The sequence below is a fragment of the Mustela nivalis genome (genome assembly GCF_964662115.1).
Source record: "Mustela nivalis genome assembly, chromosome: 12".
NCBI classification, from domain to species: Eukaryota; Metazoa; Chordata; class Mammalia; order Carnivora; family Mustelidae; genus Mustela; species Mustela nivalis.
This window is the reverse complement of record NC_139031.1, coordinates 32,006,288-32,033,711: the sequence shown is the minus strand read 5'-3', so window position 1 is coordinate 32,033,711 and position 27,424 is coordinate 32,006,288. Positions and strand designations below refer to the sequence as shown.

Sequence of the window (27,424 nt, the reverse complement as noted above, 5' to 3'; positions counted from 1 at the left end):
CAGCTGGTGGCTTCTCTGCCCTCTTTCTCACTAAGAAATTTATCTTCACCCCATAATTTCTTATGAAAAAGCTTCATCTTACAGTAGAGAACCTTGCCTGAGACTCTTAGAGAGTTTTGGTTGTAAAGATCAATGTAGAAAGAATGCTGATCCTTTCCAAGTCCCTCAATTAAGCAGTAGGGATGGCACATTAACCCAATCCTAGGCTTCTCTGAATGGAGATCCCATTATATCTGCTGTCATCAACATGCAGGGGAGAATTTACCACTAATGTGAAAAGCCTTCAATTCCGAAAATTTAACCATTTATATATTTCTAATTTCACTATACTATACTTTTCCTTGGCCAGAAATCCATATAGATGTTGAGCAATATTAATTAATTCTACTAATGAACACTATTCTCTCAAAAGCAAACTACTTTTGCTGCTTCCCAATCTTAAGAATATAGAATATTAAAAAATAAATCTCAAGCATGGCTTTTTGCTATATATTAAAAGATAAATGTCTAAGGAAATGAAAATAAACAAGGTTTCAAAGTTAATGCTTAGTTTATTTAAAAGAAAATTTATAAACATTTTGTTCCAACTCTTGTATATGTAAGCCAGTACCTTTTCCCAAATTATCATTTTTATTAACCCAATTCTTTCATAAAGCCTTTTTCTAGCCTCATTCAATGATAAAACTACCATTCCTTAAATTATAAAATCCAGACTTCATTATCAATTTAATTTGTTGCCCTGTTGTAGTCTCTACTGAGTTTTCGCTTTGTTTTTAATAACTTTGCTTTATCTTGCAGACCAGTTTCCTAACTCATCCCAGAATGGATCATGCAGACAAGTACAGTATCCTCTGACGGACCTGTCCCCTATGCTTACTAGTGGGGACTCTGATATATCCAGTCCATTATTGCAAAATACTGTCCACATTGACCTCAGTGCTCTAAATCCAGAGCTGGTCCAGGCAGTCCAGCACGTAGTGATTGGGCCAAGTAGCCTGATTGTGCATTTCAATGAAGTCATAGGAAGAGGTAAGTATTTCCACTCAACTCTCTGTTAAATACAGTTTTCCAGTAAGCATTTTATCTTCTGCCTTTGCAGATTAGGAGCTTAGACAATGGTGAAAGCAGCTGACAAGGCAGTGATAACAAGTGCACTTGATTTCTGTTCTGCAGAAAGAGGGCCCTACAAATCATATCCATGGGGATTTGCCCCTGTGCAGGGAGCCAACTTGATAATCTCCTAAACATATGAAAAATAAATCACATTCTTTCCTCATCTTTTTCATAATGGCAACTATAGTTTCTTGGAAGGTGCAGTTGTCTATGAAAATCATTAAGTTCCAATATTTTTACTCATATCTTCCTCTAGTCTTTCTTTACGCTGAGAACAGTGACTAAATCTATCAAGTTCTGGTTTATAGCAGTTTGTACACTGCTGGACAGCATCAAAAGATGGAATTTATAGCATTCCCCTGATCTGAAGCAACATATATCATCTCTACAATGCACTCCAATTTCTTTATACAAAGAGGATGAATATTTGTAATAAGCCAGCCGGAGCAGCAGTAACAGCTTGCATACACAGTGTTGGAGGAAATATTTAGCAGGAAAAGAAAGCAACCAGAAGCCAGGGAATGAACTGTGTTCTTCTTTTTTTTTTTTTTTTTTTTCTAAAAAGCTTTTGCCATTGATACTGAATGGCCTCTGATCTTTTTTATTCTATATGTGCTGCAAAAGGTAGCAGGCATCTGCCAGCGTGGTGCAACAGAAGCTGATGGGACAGTCTGCCTTCGATGAACACACAGCTTTCCCATTTTCCTGTGATAGCATCCACACATTCTTCTACAACAAATTCCAGATTTTAATGCTTAGCATGTTTCCTTTCCCGAATAGTAGTTGCACTGTTAACCTGTTTTACATCAGAGTAATATACAGTTCTATTTCTAGCCTATAAATCCCAGAAATTGAGCCAGTTTTAGGTAATGTGGCCTCCCCAATTATGTTCTAATTCTATACATTATAAAATTAGAATTTTTAATTTTCATCAGTAAAGGGGCTAAAATGTCAATTATTTCTCTTAGGAAGTAGTAACCATTAGTGATTCTGTAAATATTAAGTATTATTTCTATATTTTTCCCAGTAGAAAATGAACCCTCAAGAGCATAGGTTTTATTTTATTCATCTTTACATTAAAAGGGTAAGCTAATGCCTGACACATACTAGGAACTCAGGGAATCTTGGCTGGATGGATGAACTAATTAATGAGTGACTTACACAGCTACCAGACATTTGGCACCACTGGGGAAAATTACTGCCACTAGATGAAAGGCTACCATTGGAAAGTGATGTGGCTAAAGCCAGAGAGAACTAGATGAAATGATTCAGACTGAATTTGCTTCATTTGGGCAGTTGGCTTTCAGTTTCTGCCAACCTGGATTACGTATTAACCGGTGACTAATGGGGGAAATCCGTATTCTATAATGCTAATCTTATTTCTAATGGTGACATTTTTATTTCAGTTTAGTTTACTGGAATAGAGGGAGCTTCTTTTATTGTATTTCTTCAGGAGATAAAACTTTATTTTCACTTTTAAAAGATATTATTTGATCCTTAAAAATAATGAATTTCTTTTTTTAAGACTTATTTATTTAATTTAGAGAAAGAGCATGCAAGTGTGCACAGTGGGGAGGGTCAGAGAGAGAGAGAGAGAATCGTAAACAAATTCTGCGGTCAGCAAGAGCCCAATGCACGGCTTAGTCTCATGACCCTGAGATTATGACCTGAGCTGAAATCAGGAGTTGGGATGCATAACCAGTTTAGCCACCCAGCTGCCCCCGAAATAATAAATTTATTTTATAAGGCAGATGTTACTCTTGTGTTCAGTGTCCACTGTGGTTGAATATTTTGCTGTATTAGCCTTTAGTGACAGTTATATCACCTAAATTTTTTTACCATGTACTGAATAAGCATATTGTTTATATCTTAGGATAAAATACCTTACATCTACATATTTTATAAACATACACAGTGGTACTATTAATCAAAAGTATAAGAAACAATGTATTTTCTTGCCATGTAGGAAAAAGAAGGAAATAAAAACCATAAAGGGCTTTTCAAGTGATAATTGCCTAATTAAAAGTAATGTAATACTGGGTGCCTGGGTGGCTCAATGGGTTAAGCCTCTGCCTTCCACTCAGGTCATGATCTCAAGGTCCTGGGATCAAGTCCTGCATCGGGCTCTCTACTCACCAGGGAGCCTGCTTCTCTCTCTCTCTCTCTGCCTGCCTCTCTACCTACTTGTGAGGTCTCTCTGTCAAATAAATAAAAAAATCTTTTTTAAAAAAATAAAAAATAAATGTAATGTAACACTAACCAAATTCCCTTTCATGTAGGACATTTTGGGTGTGTATATCACGGGACTTTGTTGGACAATGATGACAAGAAAATTCACTGTGCTGTGAAATCCTTGAATCGTAAGTGATACTTAATTTAACAATGGAGTACACTTTCATGGTTTACTATTAAGTAGTTCATAATAAAATGTTGATTTATACTTTCCCTTGTGGAAAAATCAGCTACTGCTGGAATTAGGAGTCTAATCCTGAAAATTTGGTTCGTCTAAATTCTTATTGAAATATTCCCTAAGAAATTATTTCTCAGAGCCCTCATAAATAAGAGTTTGGTGAAATGATGTTCTTGGATGAACTGAGTGTCATTTAACTGTGTTTGGCTTATAATATTTGTTTTGCAAGTGACATTTATGGAAACTATTGGAGCCATGTTGGCACATCCTGCAGTAATGACTCATTTTACCGAAAAGAATTACTATAATTATTTTTTTACCACAACTTTCATTAAAAATGAAAAAAGACAAATAGGAGAAAAATATGTAGGTATAAACTGAGAAATCGTAAATGTGGCAATATCTCATTAATCTGCCTTTTGGGGGGAATAAGGTATTCTACATATACAATATACATATTTTACCTCTTTTAATGCTAGAATTTTTTTAAATTTTAGATGTTATTGAGAAAATCTTCATTAAATGGAATGTATACTCTGTTTAAGAAACAGGGAATGCCTCCAGATATTAATGCATATTAAGATTATTCATGACCTGGAGCCATAATTGAGTCATAAATCTTGTACAACTCCATGTACTCATCCTACTAGAACTTTCCTGGCTCCACCTTTGCTGGCAGGTCTCACACATCAAGTCAGTGTCTGCTTTTTCTACTTATATTGCTAAATTTCTGCTTACAATTTGCAGTAGCCTGAAAAGTGTTAACCAGCTATAGTACAAATTTTTATCAGAATTAATAAGCTGTTGGTGCACAAGTAAAAGGTTTTCTTCTAAAATATGTTATTGACAGAAGTTTTCCAACCTTTTTTACATAAGTCCCTATGCTGAACAGTGTTCTATATGGTTGATTTTGTTGAAAGTCTGACCACAACGTAATTAAAGGGACAGTTTATATGAAACTAACTATAAACTGTAAAGGATTATCAGTAAATCTGCCTCACAAAATGGTACCAGTGCTCATTGTACTCAGAACAATTCTAACAGCAGGAAATCCCTGTCTGTCCCTGGTGTGTGTTCATCTCTCTCCCATCCACATAATCTCTCTTCCAAATACCTGAGGACTTCCAGGTCTCAGAATGCATTGCTTTGTTAAAAAAAAAAAAAAATTATATATATATATAATCTCAATCATCACTGACACTCGTACTAGTCAGATTAATAAATTAAAGGTCATTAACCTTTCATCAATGCTGACTAGTGGATAAGGCCCTCAGGATCTCTATCTGGACATGATTAGAAAATGTTATACCAGAAAAGTCTATTTAGATACTGTATGACAATTGGTCTTCAAACCCCACTATTCCAGGGACCAGAAAACTATGGTCCAGTGACTGTTTCATAGATAATTGTCTGTGGCTGCTTTTGCACTACACTGGAAGAGTTGAGTATTTGCGACAGAGGCCATATGGCCCACAAAGCCCAAAAATATTTACTCTCTGGCTTTTTATAGAAGTTTGCGGACCCTTGCCCTAGACAGCCACAGCAGAAATGGACTGGCCTACTTCCCTCTTCTTTTTCTGTATGAGACAAATTAACTGCTAGAGTTTGGGGGTGACTTGAAGGCACATTACAGGGTGACATCTTTTACTCAAATGTATTATAAAAAAACACTCTGAGGATGGGGTGTCAGGACAAGATTCATCCATGTGGTTTTACTTTCTGTAACTCTTCCTATCTGAACTTGACGAATTATTTATTGGTCCATAATGAAGTTAATGTCTCCACTGCTGAATTTCTCAGGAATCACTGACATAGGCGAAGTTTCCCAATTTCTGACCGAGGGAATCATCATGAAAGACTTCAGTCATCCAAATGTTCTTTCACTCTTGGGAATCTGCCTTCGAAGTGAGGGGTCTCCACTGGTGGTCCTACCATACATGAAACATGGAGATCTTCGAAATTTCATTAGAAATGAAACTCATGTAAGTATATTACCAAGCTTACTAACTGGTAAACTACCTGTCAGCCAGCCAGTCTTCCAAAATGTTCCTGTTTTGAACCTTTTTTTTTTTTTTTAAAGATTTTATTTATTTATTTGACAGAGATCACAAGTAGGCAGAGAGAGAGGCACAGAGAGAGGAGGAAGCAGGCTCCCTGCCAAGCAGAGAGCCCGATGTGGGGCTTGATCCCAGGACACTGAAATCATGACCTGAGCCGAAGGCAGAGGCTTAACCCACTGAGCCACCCAGGCGCCCCCTGTTTTGAACCTTTTTAAAAGCATTTAGTTAAAGAAACACATGTAAATTGTTTCTACCATTCAGATATATAGGGCCTGATTCAATTCAGTTGCACCTCAAGATCCCCTATCCTGGTGGAAAAGATAGTGGTACCTAGAAGGGTTTCCCAGGGACAGTGATTCTTACCTGTCCTGCAAGCTGCCTTGATCTACCATCCCTCTGATAGGTGTATTTAATCATTTTTTAGTCCCTACCATGTGCCAGAAACAGCAAAGCACAGAGGCAGAATGAGCTTCAACCCACATGGAGTTTTAATTCCAGAAGACAAAACAACGAAGAATTAATTACAAATGAGTCCCTTAGTATTCTTCAAACTTACCACCCACTCTCCTAACTCAGGACCTGTGCATTTGCTGTTCCATCTGCCTGGAACACTTTCTGCCACATAGCCACATATGCCACTTCTCATCAGCTTCAGCTTTTTGCCCTAATGTCATCTGTTTCATTTCTTAAATTCCTCATGTGAGTAAAATCATAGGGTACTTATCTTTCTCTGACTGACTTCTTTCACTTAGCATAATATATTCTAGTTCCATCCACATGGAGATCTGCATAAGGCAAATGGCAAATTTCATTCTTTTTAATGGCTGAGTAATATTCGTGTGTGTGTGTGTGTGTGTGTGTGTGTGTATGTGTAAAAGAATATTTAGGCTCTTTCCTTTATTTGGCTGTTGTTGATAATGCTGTTGTAAACATCAGATGCATGTACCCCTTCAAATCAGTATTTTTTGTACCTTAGATACATATACCCAGTAAATAATAAATAAATTTTTGATAAATACCTAGTATTGCAGTCACTGGGTCATAGGATAGTTCTACTTTTAACTTTTTGAGGAACCTCCATACTGTTTCCCAGAGTGGCTGCACCAGTTTGCATTCCCACCCACAGTGTAAGTGGGTTCCTTTTTTCTCCGCATCCTCACTAACATCTGTTGTTTACAGTGTTGTTAATTTTACCTGTTCCAACAGGTGTAAGGTGGGATCTCATTGTAGCTTTGATATGTATTTCCCTGATGATGAGTGATGTTGAGCATGTTTTCATATGCCTTTTAGCCATTTGTATGTCTTCTCTGCAAAAATGTCTGCTAATGTCTTCTGCCCGTTTCTTAACTGGATTATTTATGTGGGGATGTTGAGTTTGGTTAAGTTTTTATAGATTTTTGGATACCAGTCCTTAATCCAATATGTCACTTGTAAATATCTTCTACCATTCCATTGGTTGCCTATTAGTTTTGTTGATTGTTTCCTTTGCTGTATAGTAGCTTTTTATCTTGATGAAGTCTGAATAGTTCATTTTTCTTTTGTTTCTGTTACTTCCTGAGACATATCAGTAAGAAGTTGCTGTGGCCAAAGTCAAAGAGCTCGCTGCCTATGTTCTCCTCTAGGATTTTGATGGTTTCCTATTTCACATTTAGGTGTTTTATCTTTGAGTTTATTTTTGTGTATAGTATAAGAAGGTGATTCGGGGCACCTGGATGGTTCAGGTCATGATGGCAGGGGCCTGGGATTGCGCCCTGCATCTAGCTCCGTGCTCAGTGGGAAACCTGCTTCTCCCTCACCCACTCGCCCTGCTTGCATTCCCTCTCTCGCTGTGTCTCTCTGTTAAATAAATAAAATCTAAAAAAAAAAAAAAAGAAAGAAAGTGGTCCGGTTTCATCCTTCTGCATGTGGCTGTCCAGTTTTCCTAACACCATTTGTTGAAGAGACTGTCTTTTTTCCATTGGGTATTCTTTTCTGCTTTGTCACAGATTGGTTGACCATACAGCTATGGGTCCATTTCTGAGTTTTCTATTCGGTTCCATTGATCTATGTGTCTGTTTTTGTGCCAGTACCATGCTGCCTCAATCACTATAGCTTTGTAATAGAGCTTGAAGTCCGGAATCATGATGCCTCCAGCTTTGCTTTTCTTTTTCAAAATTGCTTTGGCTATTCGGGGTCTTTTATGGTTCCAAACAAATTTTAGGTTAACCTTGTATATCTCTAATGCTCTGACTTCTGGTCCCTTGCTGACTTTGGAGGGCTTGCTTTTCCCAGAACTAGCAAATTCCAAAAAATAGTAAACAACTTAACTTCCTTCTTTCAGAAGCAAACCAACCAATCCAGAGCCCATAACCCAATCACCTGCTTTAAAGAACTCTCACATTCTGAGACACTATCCACCTGTTCAGGGCCAGGTACCAGACAACTGCAGATAATCCCTACAACCCAGAACCTGCTGAAATTATTCAAACTACCCAGTCCTAAATCTGCTTACCCTCCCTCAGAAACCACAAAACAACCTCTTGCCTGTGTTTTCCCCTTGCTCCCTCTGCTTCCTAGAAAAACCCTGGTGCTTTCTTCTGTGTCCTTGCTTGGCATGGCTTGCCCCATTCCTTTGGGAATTGTGAGTAATTAGCTATCTTTTCAATGGCAGTGGTCTTCCATCTATTGGCCCCACCATACCAGAATAACTTTAAAGCACTTCATTTCCCCATCTGAAAAATGGAATCCATCCTACAGAAGTGTATAAGGATTAGCCAAAATTCACAAAAGCATCTAGCCTGGTGCTTTGCAAATAATAAATATCTAATAAACGATTGCTGCCCTCAACAAGGCACAAGTTACTGTTGAAACAAAATAATTTTTATAAACATTTCAGAATTCTGAGATCATAGCTAGATCATCAGATACTTGGCTAAATGTGTTTTCTATTCCCTTTGATTGCAGAACCCAACTGTAAAAGATCTTATTGGCTTTGGTCTTCAAGTAGCCAAAGGCATGAAATATCTTGCAAGCAAAAAGTTTGTCCACAGAGACTTGGCTGCAAGAAACTGTATGTAAGTATAAGAATCTCTGGCCCACGGTCCAAATTAAGTGACAAAGAGGAATCTGTTTTCCACTGTTGAAGACTAGTTAGGATGTTTTCAGTTCTTATGCAAAAGTCCTTTATATCCGTTATAGTTTTAAATCTGATATGTAAGCACTGGGGAGGTAGGCGGGGCTTTCAGGCTTTATCAAATGGAGAATTTAAAAGGAGTTCTCCAGAGGGGGTCTTAAACAGCTGTTCTGTGCTTTTGCTTTTCTTTTCCCTTCCCACCAGTAGCCCCCAATGTTGTGGTTTCACACTGCATTAGTGTTTGGGAGGGAGAATTTGATCTTCAGCATTTTACAGTGAAAAGGAGAGGGCTGGTAACACAAATACCAACATATTGCAACTTCCTAAGACTGGATTTGAAGTCAGCCTGCAGAAGCCATACCAAAAATGGTATTTGGGAATGAATATACAAAGAGCTTTATTTGTGTCTGGCTGCCTGGGCTGTATAACTCAACAATCAACAGTTTGTAATGGATTCAGTGCTTTCCTCACATAGCACTGATTCATGACTTATGGTATGTGTGAATGAGAGAGCTGTGCTATTAATTTCCTACCTTGGTTTTGGTCAATATAACTACATAAAAGCCAGCTTAAACAAAGGATACATAGCCTCAGATAGCGGAAATTGGTTTTTGTTGAGCCTTGCTGTTTTTGTTAGAGGATTTACTACGTATCCTATTTCTCTGTTACACAGTGGTGGGATATATGAGTTTTATGTAATAACCTAGCCCATCTGAGAAAGAAAAAGTAGAGTAAAAGTCCTCTGTCATATCTCCCCCATAGAAGCTGAGTATTACTAGTAAAATAACAAGCAGAGATCTGCAATTGCTAGGGGGAGTCAGTTAGCATACTTGATTTAGCAACAAGGAAAACTAGGAGGGGGAGGACCAACTTTACCACCATTAAAGCAAAAGGGATTTTCTTATACCACATTATTCATTGATCTCTTTCCTTGACCTGTTGAATATGTAATAAAAATGGTGAGCATTTTCATTCAAGAATTCTGTTGTAATTTAGTGTTAATGACTCTGCAAAAGTTATGGATTTCAGATATGAAGCTATTGTTCTGACCTGTAGATATTCAGCATCACTGTAAATTATCCTGTTTCAGCCACCAGTAATAATTTTTGTTCTTTCTATAGGCTGGATGAAAAATTCACTGTCAAGGTTGCTGATTTTGGTCTTGCCAGAGACATGTATGATAAAGAATACTATAGTGTACACAACAAAACAGGTGCCAAGCTGCCCGTGAAGTGGATGGCTTTAGAAAGTCTGCAAACTCAGAAGTTTACCACCAAGTCAGATGTGGTAATGTACTGATCATCCCTGGCCTTCTCCTCTTTTACTATCATACCCAACATTCTTAGTAGTTTTATGGCTATTTTATTTTTTCACAAAAGGAAAACTTTTGTTTCAATTTCTTCATAAGTATAAATCACCTTGATTGTCTAACCCATAGTCTGTTTTCATAAATCCATTCGTTTATCAAAAAACATTTGTCTAGCAGCACACCATGCTAGGTCCTTAGGAAGCCCAGAGCTGAACCAGGCCTGAAGTCTGTAGTCCAGGAACTTTGACTCGGCAGGGAAGAGAAGGCATGTCCGTCAATAACTGTCACACAAAGTAGACTTGGGGTTAGTGCAGCCACTCATCGCTCAAAAGCAGCTAAAATGCACCTCGAGAACTCTGAAAGCCATACCTGAGACAAGCCTAGCAGTGAGGGCATTATTCCTGCACCCAGCTAGAAATGTGCCCTTCTTGGTGCCTGGCTGGCTCAGGGTCAGGTGCTAAGTTCAGGCCTCATGTTGGGCGGGCAGTCTACTTTTAAAAAAAAGAGAGATCTAGAAACATGCCCTTTTTTATCTACAAAGATCATCCTCACATAGAACAAGCTTCAAAAGGCATGCACTGAGACCTGAGGGTGGGAGAGATTCTGGTGGGCAGCCAGATTCCTTACTTCCCTTCCAGCTCATAGAGGAGGTGGTGCTTGGTATAGGCCTTAAAGGAGGACAGAATGAGCAGTGAAATGGTTACTAATCCAGGGGAGGCCAAGGGGCAGGAAAGTATATGCATTTTTAAAGTTCTAAGGAAACATTAAGCAGTGGATGATTTGACAAAAATAGAAGGCACAGGGGGAAGTTCTAAGGATAAACTGGGAAAAATATATTCATACTAGATCATGGTTCTTGGAAAGCGAACTAGGGAGTCTGGAATTTCTTCTCTGGCCATGTGGAAACATTAAAGTGTAATCAGACAATACTGTAGTCTTTCTTTATTCTGTAAGGTGTTCTGAGAGGAGTAGATGCAGGCAGATGAAATTTCAGAAAGAACTTGAAATAATACAGAAAATGTAGAACAGAAAAGAGATGGAAGGAAAAGCATCTCAGAGGTAATAACAACAATACATAGCAAGAAATTGATAAAAGTCAAAAATTAGCAAAGTTATATGCTAATGCAATAACAAAGGAGTAAAAGCTGGATGAGGGGGGAAAATACCAGTTGAGGCTTGAACTTACTGAGTCTGACTTGGGAGTGAGATATCCAAGCAGAAATGTCCATTAGGCATTTGGAAATGTGGCTCTGCAGCTTGTACAGCCTAATTAGTTATGTTATTCAACTCGGGCTGCCATAACAAAATACCACAGACTGGGTGGCTTAAACAATAGACATTTATTTCTCACAGTTCTGGAGGCTACAAGTGTGAGATCATGGTGCCAGCATGGTCGGGTTCTGGCGAAAGCCCGCTTCCTGGCTTGCACTGTGTCCTCATGCAGGAGAAAGAGCAAGAGTAAGCTTCCAGTATCTCCTCTCATGAGGGCACCAATGCCATCTGGAGGGTTCCACCTTCATCTAAATTAATTATCTCCCAGAGTCCCCACCTCCTAATACCATCACTCACTCTGAGAATTAGAGTTTCAATATATGAATGGGGGTAGAGGGTCCACAGTTCATTCCATAGCAGAGGTCACGGGTAGAACTAGACTTTTTAGCGGCCAAAAACAATTATTCAGGAGAACCTATGCATAGGAAATGAAGGAGAAAAGCAGAGAGGTAGGGGATCTAGAAGAGGCTGTCATGAGAGCCAGAGGAAGAGAAAGTTTCAGAAAGAAATGGGGTATTCTCATCAGGATCCAGTGCTACTTAGTACACAAAAACAGCCTTGAAAACTGAGTGATTTGAATGATTTGGAGTTCTAGAGTGGGTTGAGGAGCCTAGGTGTTGAATGGGATAGAGAGTATTCTTACTCTATTTGCTCGTAGTAAGTCAAGAGGACTGTGATGTATAGAGGTAGAGAAATATGAATTTTCAGTCCTTGAAGATAAGAATTGAAAAGGGAAAAAATGTAAACTGGCAACATCAGCAAACAAGGTAGGCAAAAAATAATAATAATGGAGAGCATAGACTTCAGAAGAGAAAGGGCTGGCAGCTGTTAAGAGGTGACAGGGGACAGAGATCTGAGTGTGGCATTGGGAAGCAAGAAGTCATCTACCCTCCTCCCAGTGAGTCAGCAGGTTTCAAAGACACTGTGGTCTTCGAGTGAAAGCAGAGTTTCAGTTCCTGAGGAAGTGGGGAAGACATTAAAAACTAAGTTGAGTGACTGGGAGTTGTTTTCAATAAATGTGTTGCAGGACCTGGTGGAGGGATGGGACTTCGGAGTGGCTACGATTAATGAGAGAATGTAATAGTACATGCTAGAGTGTAACACCTGGGATTTTGATCCTGAAAGATTCTGAAAGAGATCAAAGAAATGAGTGCTAAAGAGGTAGGCTCAGAACATGTTAGTGATGGTGGCAGGTGAAGGTATAAGGTAGGGAGAATTAACCTGTCCTCAAAGAGTATACGTTCCATCCAGACTGTTTGTCTGCCATTAAGAACCAGACCGACCCTTACAACTCAATAAGACAAAATAACTCAAATTTTTTAAATAGACAAAAGATTTGAATAGATCTTTTATCAAAGAGATATATGAATAGCTAGCAATAAGCACATGGAAACATGTGCCCACACAAAGACTTGAACATGAATGTTCATAATAGTAGTATTCATAATAAGAAAAAAAAAAGGAGCCATCCTAATGTCCATCAGCTGGTGAATGGATAAGTAAAACATGTCATTTCCACACAATGGAATAATACCATTCAGCACTATAAGGGAACTAATGCCTGCTACAACATGGATAAACCTCAAAGCTATTAGGTCCAGCAAAAGAAGACAGACTCAAAAGATTGTATATTGAATGATTCAATTTATATGAAATTTCTAGAAAGAGGCAAATCTAGACAGACAAAAAATATAGATCAAGGGTTGCCTGGGTCTGAGGGCAAGAGCAAAGATTGACTAAAAACACGCATGGGGAACTTTCTGGGATATTGGAATTCATCTAAAAACTGAATCGTGGGGCTGTCTTGGTGACTCAGTCGGGTAAGCAGCCAACTCTTGATTTTTGGCTCAGGTAATGATCTCAGGGTCATGAGATCCAGCCTGGCCTCAGACTCCATGCTCAGTGGGGAACCTGCTTGAAGTTCTTTCTCTCTCTCTCTCTCTCTCTCTAAAATAAATAAATCTTTTAGGGTGCCTGGGTGGTTCTGTCAGTTAAGCAGCTGCCTTCAGCTCAGGTCATGATCCCAGGGTCCTAGATCAAGTCTCGCATCGGACTCCCTGCTCAGCGGGAAGCCTGCTTCTCTCTCTGCCTGCTGCTACCCCTGCTTGTTCTCTATGTCTCCATCAAATAAATAAATAAATAAAAATCTTTTTAAAAATATTTTTTAAAAACCGAATTGTGACAATTGCCACACAAATAAGTACACTACACATCATTGACCCACACTAAAAAATGGCAAGTTTTATAATACATAAATAACATCTCAGCAAAACTTTTAAGACAAAACAAAAAAAAAGAATCTGATGAAATCTTAAATGTTTAAGGCAAGAGTTGCTATTCTGAGCTTTTAGACAAGCCCACACACACATTACTACCTCCACACACGTACACACAACACAGAGGCCAGCACTTCTCAGACAGCAACTGTCACTCTGATACCTGACTGGAAATTTATGGAGGCTTCTATAGATACAAAGTGCTATGTCTCTTTCCCTCTCATTGAAAGATGTTGTATTCTACTACATAAAGGGGGAACAAGAGTAATCCACGTGCAGTGCTGCTTTGGCAAATGGTTATTGACTGCATGGACAAATTTGTATTAGCTTTAATTTCCAAGATAGCACAATCTTTTGAATGTTGACATGGAACATTTTCAAAAGCATGTGATAAGCTTGTACGTAGAGAGCTTCCTATAAGCAAAAACTTGCCTGCTTATGGAAAGGTCCACTTTCTCACAAATGTCCAAATGGAGTTCAGCTAAAATCTGAAATTCTCTTGAAGCCCATTCAAACCAGGTAGAAGTGTCCCTCCGCAGTTTCTCATACCCATTCTTGTACAGAGTGCAGCCATCAGCGTCAGTATTGACTCCTCGGTTGTTCAATCAGCAAGCTCTTTCACCCCATGTCAGCACTTAACAGTGTCAAACTCTTCCTTCCCAAAATGTTCTCCTCCTCTGGTTTCTGAGACACTGTACCATCTGGTTTCCCTTTTGCTTCTGGGTTATGTTTTCTTCAGATTTGATGGTTTCTCTTCTTTCTCTCACATCCTACATGCAACTGTCACTCGGGAATTTCCTTGGGTGGAGAGAGGTCTTTATGTATCAACCTCCCTCAACATTTCAACCATTCTATAATTGCCTTTGAATCTCTCTTCCTGGGTTGTTTTCATCAGCATCACAAAGTTACCATGTTCAAAGTCCAGTTCTTTCCTGCCAACTATCAGTTCTTCACTTCTTTATTTCTATTAATGGCATCCTCATTATGCAATATACCAACTCTACTTTTTAATGTATGGTCCATCAAGTTCTGAAGAATGCCTACAGTTGTGTGAACATCACCACCACAGCCAAGATATAGAACTGTTCTATCAGTGCCCTTTGTAGTCAACCCCTAGCCTATCCCTAGGGCCTAGAAAGCACTGGTCTGTTTCGTGTCTCTACAGTTTTACCTTTCCTAGGTGTCCTATAAATGGAGTCATATAGTAGATAGCCTTTGAGTCTGTCTCCTTTCACTTAGCATAATGCATGTGAGTTATCCATGTTGTATCAGTAGTATCAGTGTGTCTAGATGTTCTCCCTTTTTTTTTAATTGTGTCAAAGAACACAGAAGAGGAAATTGACCATCTTAACTATTTTTAAGTGTATGGTGCTGTAGTGTTAACTAGATACATGTTGTTGTACAACGGATCTGTACAACTTCTTCATCTTGCAAAACTGAAACTCTGTACCCATTGAATAACTCCCCTTTCCCCCCTCCTGACAGCCTATGTGTTTCTAAGAGCTTGACTACTTTAGATACCTCATACAAGTGGAGTCATGTGGTAATTGTTTTTTTGAGACTTGTTTATTTCATTTAGCATAATGTTCTCAAGATCCACTGATGTAGCATCTGACAGGATTTTTTTTAAGCTAAAGAATATTAGATTATATGTATATACCACATATTCTTTATTCATCTGTTGATAGGCATTAGGGTTGCCTCCATCTCTGGGCTATGGTAAATAATGTAGCTATGAACATGCGTGTGAAAATATCTCAAGATGCTGATTTCATTTCCTTTGAATATGTACCCAGAAGTAGGATTGCTGGATCATATGGTAGTGTTTTTTTCAGTCATTTCTATTTTTAATTTTTTGAGGAATCTCCATACCGTTTTTCACAACAGAGTAAGTCGTTCCTTTTTACTTCTGAGTGGTATTCCATTGTACAGATATTCCACATTTTGTTTATCCCTTCACCAGTTTGAAAGACATTTGCATTCTTTCCAGTTTAAAGCAGTTCTTATACATAGTTACTATTGCTAAACATTTGCTTAAAGGTTTTGTGTGTGAAGGTTTATTTCTTTCAGGTAAAGTAGGATTACCGGGTTGTAAGATAAGTGTGTATTTAACTTTATAAGAAACTGTCTACTGTTTGCCACAGTACCTATATCATTTTATATTCCTAACAGTAATATGTAAGAGTTGTAGTTGTTCAGCATCCTCATCTGCACTTGGCATTGTCAGTTTGGGAGTTTTAGCCATTCTAGTAGGCTGTAGTGGTGTCTCATTTTCTTTTCAATTCATATTTCCCAAATGACTAATAACATTACGCATCTTTTCTTGTGCTAATTTACCATCCTTATGTCTCCTTTAGTGAAGTGTGTGCTCAAGTCCTTTCCCCATTTTTTTTAAGTATTTGATTTTTTTCCCAGTTTATTTCTTTATTATCGAGTTGTTAAGAGTTCCTTATATATTTTGGATTACACGCACTTGTTATCAGATACATGTTTTTGCAAATATATTTTTCTAGTCTGTGCCTTGCCTTTTCATTTTTTTTACTGGTATCTTTCAAAGAGCAGAAGTTTTAAATTTTATTGAAAATGTTATCAGTTTATCAGTTGATAAAATTTTATGAATTTATCCATTTTTTAATCAGTTGTGGGTTTTTTACAAAATGTGTTCTATCTCAGTTTACCCAATCTTTAGTCCTCAAAGCTGGCTGTCTCCATTCCTTGCACACTCAGCTGTGTCACTTTCTATCACTTTTTATGACTTTGTTTCTCATGTCTAATAACTTATTCCATCTTCACCTTTGATAAAGTTAAGCAGAGATTCTTCAGACAAGCCCACTGCTACTGCTCAGATATTCAGAAGGGCTGGTCCATCCACACAGTAAACATGAATGGCAGAGCTCTCCTGTCTAGAAACTAAAACTGACTTCTTTCCATCATTCCTAATGCACAGTGCACTTACCTCTCCCTCTCTTTCTTCCTCCCCTTCTCACTTTCCCCTTCTTTGTTTCTCCTTCTTTCTCTCCCTTCCTCACTCCCAGCCTCTCTCTCTTCTAGGTCAGCTTCATTCTCTTCCTTCACTACCTTGTCAGTCCCAAGCTATTGTAGGCAGTACTGTGCTTTCCCTGCAAGCTGCCTCTCTCTTTCACCACTCCTATCCCCTGACTCTTCCAACCCTCCTCTCATTCCCAGACAGTGCCCAATCCTGTAATTCCTCAGAAATTTACCCAGCTCTGCCCCCGTTTTTGTGAATTTGCCACTAGACCCACCTACATCCTAGGCTATAGGTTAGGAGAACTAATCACAGACAAGTAATCAGCCTCTCAAAACTTTGGTTTCCTCATCCTTAAAGCATCTACAAAACCAAATACATTACAGTCTTGTTATAAGGATTAAATAAAATAATCTTTTCTTAAAGGACATGACGGCTGTTCCTGGCTTATATACCCTAATTTGGTAGTTTAGTTTCATTGGACTCCATGTTGCCAAGATGCAGTAGCACCCCTCACCTATTCTTGTTCAGAACACTCCCTCCAGCAATCTTCTAATGTGAATGGGCTTCTCCTATTTTTCTAAAGTGTAGTATTTACAGGTAGGTCAGGGAGCTCAACTGCACGCCTCATCCATTTCATCTTAACCCACTTTCAGCATTCAGAAACCCCCACAACAGGGTCCGTTTCAACCTTCTCCATCCCTGGTGTACCTCCCCTCCACACATCAAGCAGAGTGACCTATTGTTCTCTCATCACTGGGCCCATTCGCTCCATCCAGAACACTCTTCCTGTCCTCACATTCTGTGTACTTGGAAAACAAATGCTCCCCATTCTTCCAAATCTGCTTTATTGTTGCCTTTTTTCTGAAGCCTTTCTCAGGACCCCACTATTATCTCTAACTTTTCACAGCATTTGTACCTCTTTTCTATTATTGCTCTGTGTTAGGTATTCTGTCTTACTGTTCTATATGACAGTTGGTTATATGTGACAGTGATTTAACCCTGTTAAATCAACCTTAGGCCCATCTAGTAACTTGGACAGTAACCTACCTGTGCACCAACTATCAGTAGATACCTGTTAAACTGATTTAAATTTTAATGCAAATTCTGGAACTTAAAGGTTAACACAGTGAAGTTGTCAGAAGTGACTCATAAAGATTTTCAGTCTTTGGAAACTCAGATTTTGAGAGACTTCAGGGGACAGCAAAGTTATCTAGTTCCCACCTGGGAAAGAGTATTTTCTCTATTTAAATCAAGGTAGTCAGTGGCCTTAAAGAGTTCTTGCACTTGGGCAAACAAAATCACCATTAATGGAGATTTGTATCAGCAACTACAATATCTACCTAGTTTCTTTCAGACTGTGGTATTGTTCAGATAGACATGCTTTATTCTCCTGGCTGAATGCTAGAAGCTGCACTTGCCTTTCAATGTTCGATTTTCCTGATCTGCCTATCTGGTCTGTGTTCTCCTTTCCCTCCAAACCTCCTTTATCTCAGGGCCTCATTTCAACCCCCATATGGTTCTTAGTCTGTGAGTGACCTAGACATGTTGCTAAGGAAGAGCTGATTTCCAGGGTCTTTGGCCAGGGGTGACCGACACATGCCGAAGTACTCTCTTTGTGTCATCTCACCTTGGCACATGTCCAGGAGGAGATAATATGCATGACCTAGTGTATTCTGAGTAGCTCTAAATCAAGAAATTGCATACTTAGTGTAGTTTAGTAGACCAAGTAAGACCCAAGAGTTAGGAACTCTTAAATGTTTATACCGGTATGAATTCACATTTATTGGGGGAATTTCTAACACGTCACGTAACCTCTCTGTCTCCCTACAATATTCCTACCAAGTACTAATACAGCTGTTTTATATCAATCTTCTATTTTAACATTTTTAAATTACATTTATTTTATTGAAATGAGTTTTATAGAGAACCTTCTTGCCTAGCAGTTTTATCACTTCTGATTTTTAATATGGATTTCTACTTACACTGACTTAGAGTTTGCCTTTTAACATCAACAGTTAGATGTGGTTACATCTCTTTTTTGTTTCTTGGGTTTTTTGTTTATGGTCACATTTCTTAAAAGAGTATTCACATTCATTCAGAAGCTTAACAAATTTAAATCTTGGAAAGCTTTCTTCATCTTCTTCTTTTATGAGTAATGTAAATTTGTAGTGAAACCGTTGGCAAGGAGAAGGATAGAAACATGGTAATGCTTTGACCCTTTAAGAACTTAGAAACTGTACTGTACTAACTACAGATGAAATCTTAGTCATCATGTGGACTTCAGATATTCTTTTTAAAAACTTTTCATTTATTTATAATCTAAACCTTATCTAATTCTGGTGTAATCATAAAATGTACAGCTTACTAATTGCCTTTAAGGAAATTTTTGCACCAACAACCAATAGTATTGAATATACTAAGGCAAATTTAGTAAGTTATCAAGGCAAGTTTAGTAAGTTATCAAGACTTACTAATCTAATATACTAAGGCAAATTTAGTAAGCTATCAAGACTTACTAATCACCTTTCACGTTCATACGGTCACAGTCCTCACCTGGATTCTCCCTTCCATTGTTTGACTAGTGGTCCTTTGGCGTGCTCCTCTGGGAACTGATGACAAGAGGAGCACCACCTTATCCTGATGTCAATACCTTTGACATAACAGTTTACTTGTTGCAAGGCAGAAGGCTCCTACAACCTGAGTACTGCCCAGATCCCTTGTAAGTAGGAATTTCAAAATAATCTTCTGTCATTCCTATGTTCTTGACTTTTACCAAAACACTTGCCTTTACAATGTCTCTCATAGCATTTCTTCCTTTTTGAAATAGATATGAAGTGATGCTCAAGTGCTGGCATCCTAAAGCTGAGCTGCGCCCATCTTTTTCTGAACTGGTCTCCAGGATATCAGCAATATTCTCTACTTTCATTGGGGAGCACTACGTCCATGTGAACGCTACCTATGTGAATGTCAAATGTGTTGCTCCATACCCTTCCCTGTTGTCATCACAAGATATCATTGATGGCGAGGGGGACACATGACAGATGGATACCTCACAAGCCCCCTTCTGAGAAGCATCACAGAACTTGCCAAACAATAGTCTACATTTGTTCAATTTTATTTTTCACTGCCTGGCCATTGAAAGGGCACCAGATATTTTTGCTTTTGCCAAGATTGCACTATTATAGGACTTTATATTGCTATTTAAAATGACTGGACTCTAGCAAATTTCTCAGCTGACAGAGCATCAGAGCCAGAAGCTTTGTACCATGGGCCAGTGACCAACAGAAACCCCACAGCTGTGATGATGCTCCTGTGCTTTCAGGCCAAAACCTGAATTCCAGGTCGAAATTTTTAAAAATCAGGATCCTACATGATTCCATATGAGGAACAGAGGCGATGAATTTTGAGGACTTCTTGGTCACAGAAAATTCAGAAGAAATGGTAAAGTCCGGGACAGATGTGGCCCCAGTACCAAGCCATTCATTTGCAATTTAAGTATTTCAAAGAACTTTCATGAGTTGTATGGTCACTAGTATTTTTTATTACTGATGTTGTCATTTGCCCATTAGGCAAACATTCCCTTTTAAATTTTTGTATCACATTCCTTTTAATGGAGAAATATCCAAAGACAACACAGTGAACATTTCAAAATGGCAGGATATGAAAGATGTTTATAAATTAATAGGGACATTTATGTATTGTATATAGATGACATTAAGAAGGTTCTCATAAAATAGCTTAGTCACAATGAAAAACTTAGTTGTCATTTAGAAATCAACTGAGAATGATACTGTTCTGATGATTGTGGACACTTAGATCGTTTGTCTATTTTTTTTTTTATGACGACTCTGAAAAGAAAACAAGTGATTTGCAATAGGTGTTTTTAAAGGTAACTCAGCATGTTGTTAAAGCAGAATACATCTAACTAAAAGGTTCATTGTTTCCTATCATGGCTCATGCAGGGCAGAGAAAGGGTCAATGAACTGGAAATATTAGCCTCTTTCTCAGGTGGCAGCTCCCCACCTCACAAACAACTGGAGATAATAAAACTTTTGGGGAGTCCAGTTTTTCATTAGGACATGCTTTGTGTGAAGCAAAACATATTTTATGGGGAAATAAAAGCAACTGAGAGTTCTGGCCATTTCACCCGGATGAACAGTTATTCTGGGCAGGACTTTTGTAATGTTTTGTTCTGTGGGATTTTGTGCTTACTACTGTATAGTGCATGTGGCACAGGATACTCTGTTTTTGTCAATGTAGACTTTTAAAGTATTATATTTTTATAAAAATTTTTATTTTTAATGATATAAGAAAACATTTGTTAGGTCACAAATATACTCCACTGTGAACATTTCAGAAAAGGTATGTCAGGCTTGGATTACTAAAAGCATAGTTCTCAATGGCTGTAAATAGTGATAAGGAAATGTGCTGATTGCCAGTACACCCCACCCTCATTACATCACCAGGACTTGAAGCCAAGGGTTAAAGCAGCAGGCTCTAAAGAGGGTGTGTTACACTGAAGCCCAATAGTAGAGCTGGGCTGATGTTGCAAGAGAGCGATTACAACCCATACTCCTTGACAGAGGTGGATTTTACCAGAAGACACAAGGAATTGTACGGTTGAGATATATCCAATTTAAATATTGTTTCAGAAGAGTAAAGTGTGATACTGATGCACAAATATTGCAAATGGTGGGTAACAAAAAACTCTGCAGAAACAAATACCTCTACTAATATCCAGAGAGTGATGCATCAAAAACAGAGAGAGCTTGTGGAAACAACCCATCAACAAGACGACACACCTGTACATATGCTTGAGAAAGATGCAATGTGAAAATCATGTTTGCTATTTATAAACATGTCCTTAGGTTAATGCATCTGGACAGATTGTGAGAGTAAGTGGTTCTTCTAAGCATTAGATACTTGTCACTGCCTTTACCTGCAGTCGAGCTGAATGGTACTTTGTATGTTAATAGTTGTTGTTTTGATAAATCATACAATTAAAATAATGTATCATCTTGTTACTGAGAGTTGGTTATTGCTAGTCATGCTTGATTATCTATTCCATTTACATAATGACAGAGGAAGTCTAAGATTGATTTCATCTGGCGGCATCAAGATCATCTATATATGAGAACCTTAGTAAATTCCTGGGCAGCTAAAGGAATCTGCATCCTTGAATCTCCGGAAGATCTGTCTTTCTAAGAATGGTCTGCCGCAAGTTGCCAAATCACCCAATTTCTCTGTCTTTCAGCAAGTGCTTGAGCACTCCTATTAGCGTGATGCTCTTCAGCAAGCTACAGCCTTGGACCAGAGGTATAACAATGAAGCTAAAAAGCCATAGCTGGAGGCGCCTGGGTGGCTCAGTGGGTTAAAGCCTCTGCTTTCAGCTCAGGTCGTGGTCCCGGGGTCCTGGGATCGTCCTGGGGTCCTGGGATCGAGCCCTGCATTGGGCTCTCTGCTCAGCAGGGAGCCTGCTTCCTCTTCTCTCTCTGCCTGCCTCTCTGCCTACTTGTGATGTCTGTCAAATAAATAAATAAAATTTAAAAAAAAAAAGATTCTCCTTTAAAAAAAAAAAAAAAACCCCGTAGCCGGCTGAGAGGTATCTAGTTGGGTGTTGAAGGAAAGAGGCCTTCTTAGCCCCTTAAAACTACTCTTTTATCTACATAGGTTGACAACATTCAGGAGCCCCCAGCTACTAGAGAACATACCTCCAGGTTATCTCTGTGAGTATTCTTGGAATGGTAAAGGAATTCAGATATGATACTTCGGTCATCTAAAAATCATATGGCACTTTGGAGCAATCTGATTTCACAAAAGACCCAAAATTAAACTGGTGCCTGCAACATACATGGGGGCTGATCCTTTATGAGAGAATTCACTCCTTGTACAAAGCCAAACTCCCTCCCAGCCAAAAAATGCACTTCTATAAGAAATTTAGTCAGACTCCATGCTCCTGAAGGATAAGAACTTCTCGTCTTTGTATTCCTAGTATCTGGCACTTAGTAGATTCTGAAATAAGTGCTGAACTGAAGCCAGATTTTCCTGTCCTTGATCACTTTAAACCACCACAGATGCTGTTATTACTGATGTAGCATGATATTGGTGAACAGTGCCTGGGGAGGGTAGGACCTTTCTAGGAAGAAGGATAAAAGGATCTTCCTTTACCAAATTTTGCTTGATGCTCTGATTATTATTATTTTTTTTTTTTTTTAAATAGGCTCCATGCCCAGTGTGGAGCCTAACACAGGGCTTGAATTCACGACCCTGGGATCAAGAGTAAGACACCCAACTGACTGAGCCACCCTGATACTCTGAATTTTTTTTTTTTTTTAAGATTTATTTATTGGACAGAAAGAGACCACAAGTAGACAGAGAGGCAGGCGGGGGTGGGGGAAGCGGGCTCCCTGCTGAGCAGAGAGCCCGATGCCCGGCTTGATCTCAGGATGCTGAGATCATGACCTGAGCTGAAGGCAGAGGCTTAACCCACTGCGCCATCCAGGTGCCCCACTCTGAATTTTTAATTACAGGATTTTTCACTCCACCATGTAGGCATCAATTATATTTTTGTTCTTTTTGACCTACATAGCAGATTACATCCTTAAAGAAACACAGAGAAGGAACATACAACCTGTAAAACACATCAAATGTTCACAAACGTCTTACATTATTAACCTACCCAATTTGGTTCAAAAAACAAGTTAGCATTATATGAAAGAAACTGATTAGTATTTCGCTTAATTCAACTAATATTTATTGAGCAGCTACAAGTGTCAAACACATGTACGAGGTAATGGAGATCTAAGAATTCCCACTCCCAAGGAATTTAATGGAGACAAAATTACACAACTGGTACATATGTTAACTATACATTTCTCAGATCTGTAAACTATTTTGAAGAGCCATCACAGCTTGTAAGTGAAAGTTTGTGTCTTTGGACCTCCTTCACCCATTTCTCCCAATCTTATCTCCCACCTGCGACTACCATGAATCTGTTCTTCAAATCTATGAGCATAGGGTTTTTTTTTTGTTGTTGTTGTTCTTTGGTTTCTGTGAGTTTGGGGGTTTTTTGTTTGTTTGTTTGTTTTAGAGATTCCACATATAAATAAGATAATATGGTATTTATTCTCTGTCTGACTTCACTTAGCATGATACCCTCAAGGTCCACCCATGTTGTGGCAAATGGCAAGATTTGCTTTTTTTGTAGCTGAATAATAGTCCATTATATATCTATACCAGATTTTCTTTATCCATTCATCTATGAATGGGCACTAAAGTGGTTTCTATATCTTGGCTTTTGTGTGTGATACTGCAATGAACATGTATATATCTTTTTTGAGTTATTAGAGGCTCTTTATATCACTTTAAACCACCACAGATGCTGTTATTACTGATGTAGCATGATATTGGTGAACAGTGCCTGGGGAGGGTAGGACCTTTCTAGGAAGAAGGATAAAAGGATCTTCCTTTACCAAATTTTGCTTTTGGATAGATATCCAGAAGTTAAGTTACTGAATCAAAAGGTAGTTCTATTTTTAATTTTTTGAAGAACCTCCATACTGTTTTCCAATTTACATTTCCAACAACAACACACAAGGGTTTCCTTTTCTCCATATCCTTATCAACACTTGTTTTTTGTCTTTTTGAGAACAGCCGTTCTAATGCGTAAGGTGATATCTCATTATGGTTTTGATTTTTGTTTCCCTGATTATTAGTGATGTTGAGCATCGTTTCATGTGTCTTGTTAGCCATCTATCTATCTTTGGGAAAATGTCTTTTCAGATCCTCTGCCGTTTTTTAATTTTTTGGGGTGGGGGGGCTATTGAATGGTTGAATTCTTTATATATTTTGGATATTGACCCCTTATCAAATAAATGATTTGCAAATATTTTCTCTTTCTATAGCTTGACTTTTTGTTTTGTTGGTGGCTTCCTTTGCTGTGCAGACACTTGTTTGTTTACTTGTTTGTTTTTGAAAGAGAGAAAGAGTGTGTGTCCTTGTGCATGCACAAGCTGGGGAGGGTGGAGAGAGAGAGAGAATCCCAAGCAGGCTCTATGCTCAACACAGCCCAACATGGGGCTCAGTCCCAAGACCCTGAGCTGAAATCAAGGACCAGATACTCAGTCAACTGAGCCACCTAGGTACCCCTGTGCAGAAGCTTTTTAGTTTAATGTAGGCCCACTTATTTTTGCTTTTGTTGCCATTGCTTTAGGCATGAAGACTCAAAAAATCATTGCCAAACCTATATCAAAGAGTTTACTGCCTATGTTTTCTTTTAGGAGTTTATGGGTTCAGATTTTATGTTCAAGTCCTTAATTCATTTTGAGTTAATTATTGTGTATGGTGTAAGATGGTAGTCAGTTTCCTTCTTTTACATGTGGCTATTTGGTTTTCTCAACACCATTTATTGAAAAAATTGTCCTTTCCCCATTGTATATTCTTGGCTCCTATGTTGTAAATTAATTGACCATATATGCATTGGTTTATTTCTGAGCCCTCTACTCTGTTCCACTGATTGATGTGTCTGTTTTTATCCAATACCATACTGGTGGTTTTTTTTTTTAAGATTTTATTTATTTGACAGAGATCACAAGTAAACAGAGAGAAAGGCAGGCAGAGAGAGAGAGAGAGGGAAGCAGGCTCCCTGCTGAGCAGAGAGCCCGATGCGGGACTTGATCCCAGGACCCTGAGATCATGACCTGAGCCGAAGGCAGCGACTTAACCCACTGAGCCACCCAGGCGCCCTACCATACTGTTTTGATTGCTGTAGCTTTGTAATATAGTATGAAATCACAGTTTGAACATTCCAAAGTGAAGCCTTCTAGGCAAATAAACCAAACTCTGACCTATCTTGGGCAAAATACTGAAAATCTCTCAAATAAGCTAACCCTACTTCCTTCATGAAGTTGTTTAAAGACAAAAAATAATATGGAAAGGTACCTAGTACACCGTAGTTGCTCATTAATTATAATATTATTTTCTTCAGTATCGGACAATAAGAGCCCATGTAAAGGTAACCTGTGGTTGACTGAAAAGGGAAATTAAGCCTGAAGGGGGACCTTATAGATATTTAACTCCAAATCCTGTCCCTACACACCTCATACCTGCTTTATACGGTAGACGCAGAGCTGTGACTTCACCTTATCCTTGAGAATTGATGTGGCAGTGTGGGGTGGGTGGGGGCAGGTCATGAGAAGGGTGACAAGATCGTGACAAAATGGTAGCTCCTTTCCTCCTAATGCCAGACACCTGAAGAATACCTCTACCCCTTCTTCTTTCTTTAAATTCCCTGCTATTTATTTGATCACTTCTCTAATGACTAATTTCCTTTTTTCTTGTTTAGTCTTTGAACCTAGAATATACAACAGACATTAAAAAAAATAATCTGTCTAAACTACAGGAAAGTTTCACAAAGGCACAATGACAGGAGTCACAATTCATGTCTAGAGATTATTACTGTTCTTTGTTTGCTCGAATGGATGGTTAATGATTGTTCAGATTCAGGAAAAAGTGGGCTAAGTACAGTATTGTTTTAGTTATATGATGAGTGTTTGGAAGATAACGAATACTTCATTAATATTGTAATCCATCTGGATGACTAGACATACAAGTTAACTATACAATTTAGACAATTTCAGGAGATAGGTACACAGACATTATGCCCCAAAGTAATAAATGCTTATTGCTTATAATTCCATAAAATGGTTTTCCTTTTCATAGTTGTCATTTTTCTTCAAGGCTATCTCAATTCCCTATCTATCAAAAATTGGAAATAAGTTCAGTCATAAACCGGTGAAATATTTCAGTTGGTGAATTGAAAGTAATAAAACAGAGGCTTGCCCAAACTGTCCTCTGTTGTAAATTATACCAGAGGTCTAGATTACGTCAGCCTAAGGTATTGATCACAATGCTGAGAGGTTTATAACTACTATTGACTTACCATGTGACCTGGGAGCAGAAATCTAGGAAAATTGCAAAAGCATATCTATGGTAATGAAAAGCCCATCATTAATAGAACTTACTATCCTGTCATGTGAGTAGTTACTGTGCTGGCTTCAAGGCAAATATTTAACAAATGCTGGAAACAAGGATTTTGCCTTCCTTTTTTCCATTGTGTGCTTCTGATCTATTCTGATAAATGTGTTACTCTTCTTACCAATAAAAAGTATAGGTTTTTAAAAAACTGATATGAATTAGTTAATTAGTCCCATATAAAATTAGCATCCAAACATTCAAATGGCTCCTAATCCTTTTATTATTATTATTGTTATTATTATTATTTTGTTTTTTTTTTTTTTTTTTTTTTACTGAAGAGGTAATTCCCCTTATAGACTAATATAGAGTAGGGCTCATGTCCTTTTCTCCTGGGCAGTAAAACCCTACCTGGCTAAGCATTCTGAAAACCAGTTAGTGTTAAAGGAGCAATTCTGAAATGGGACTGGACATATTTAGGAAGGATAAACAGAATGTTTAACTAAACTAGCTCTAATTGAACATTATATTGAAGCTCTGGATCCAGACTACAATGATAACTAATTTTTATCCTTTTCTTGAAAAGAAGCCCTTTGTCTTTATGTGTTCACTTTTTCATTGTCACATGCGTACATTCTTTTCACCACATGAACTCCAGGCTGGCAAAAACATCCACTAATCCTTGGACCTCTGGGTTGGAACGACAAAAATGCATAAAATCTTACCAGGCCAAAAGAGATCAACTTTAAAAATCTTTGGCATCCAAACATGTCAGAACTGTTTTTCACTGACTCCCCAAGCCATTTGTGTTCCCCATCATGGTCTCTGAGACCTATAATACCGGTTCCTACTTTTATTGGGCAGCCTGGAATTTTTAAGAACAATATTTCATTTACCTTTCTTGGTTGTTT

The 27,424-nt window shown here is 38.3% G+C and overlaps 1 protein-coding gene and 1 long non-coding RNA gene across 2 annotated transcripts in view; one reads left to right on the top strand and one right to left on the bottom strand.

The window, feature by feature from the left end:
* MET (MET proto-oncogene, receptor tyrosine kinase) overlaps positions 1 to 21,565 on the top strand; it is a 116,236-nt gene extending 94,671 nt beyond the window's left edge. Inside the window, exons 15-21 of the mRNA XM_082692447.1 lie at positions 799 to 1,029; positions 3,393 to 3,473; positions 5,324 to 5,505; positions 8,527 to 8,636; positions 9,817 to 9,982; positions 19,124 to 19,260; positions 19,369 to 21,565. Coding sequence (XP_082548573.1) covers positions 799 to 1,029; positions 3,393 to 3,473; positions 5,324 to 5,505; positions 8,527 to 8,636; positions 9,817 to 9,982; positions 19,124 to 19,260; positions 19,369 to 19,579 — 1,118 coding nt within the window. The 3' untranslated portion in view covers positions 19,580 to 21,565. The remainder of the gene's footprint in view (positions 1 to 798; positions 1,030 to 3,392; positions 3,474 to 5,323; positions 5,506 to 8,526; positions 8,637 to 9,816; positions 9,983 to 19,123; positions 19,261 to 19,368) is intronic.
* Positions 21,566 to 22,731: 1,166 nt separating this feature from the next.
* On the bottom strand, positions 22,732 to 24,573 carry LOC309845025. Its single transcript, XR_014300993.1, has 2 exons — positions 24,014 to 24,573; positions 22,732 to 23,891 (listed from the first exon to the last, which is right to left on the bottom strand). It is a non-coding gene; the product is annotated as an uncharacterized lncRNA (long non-coding RNA).
* Positions 24,574 to 27,424: the final 2,851 nt, after the last annotated feature.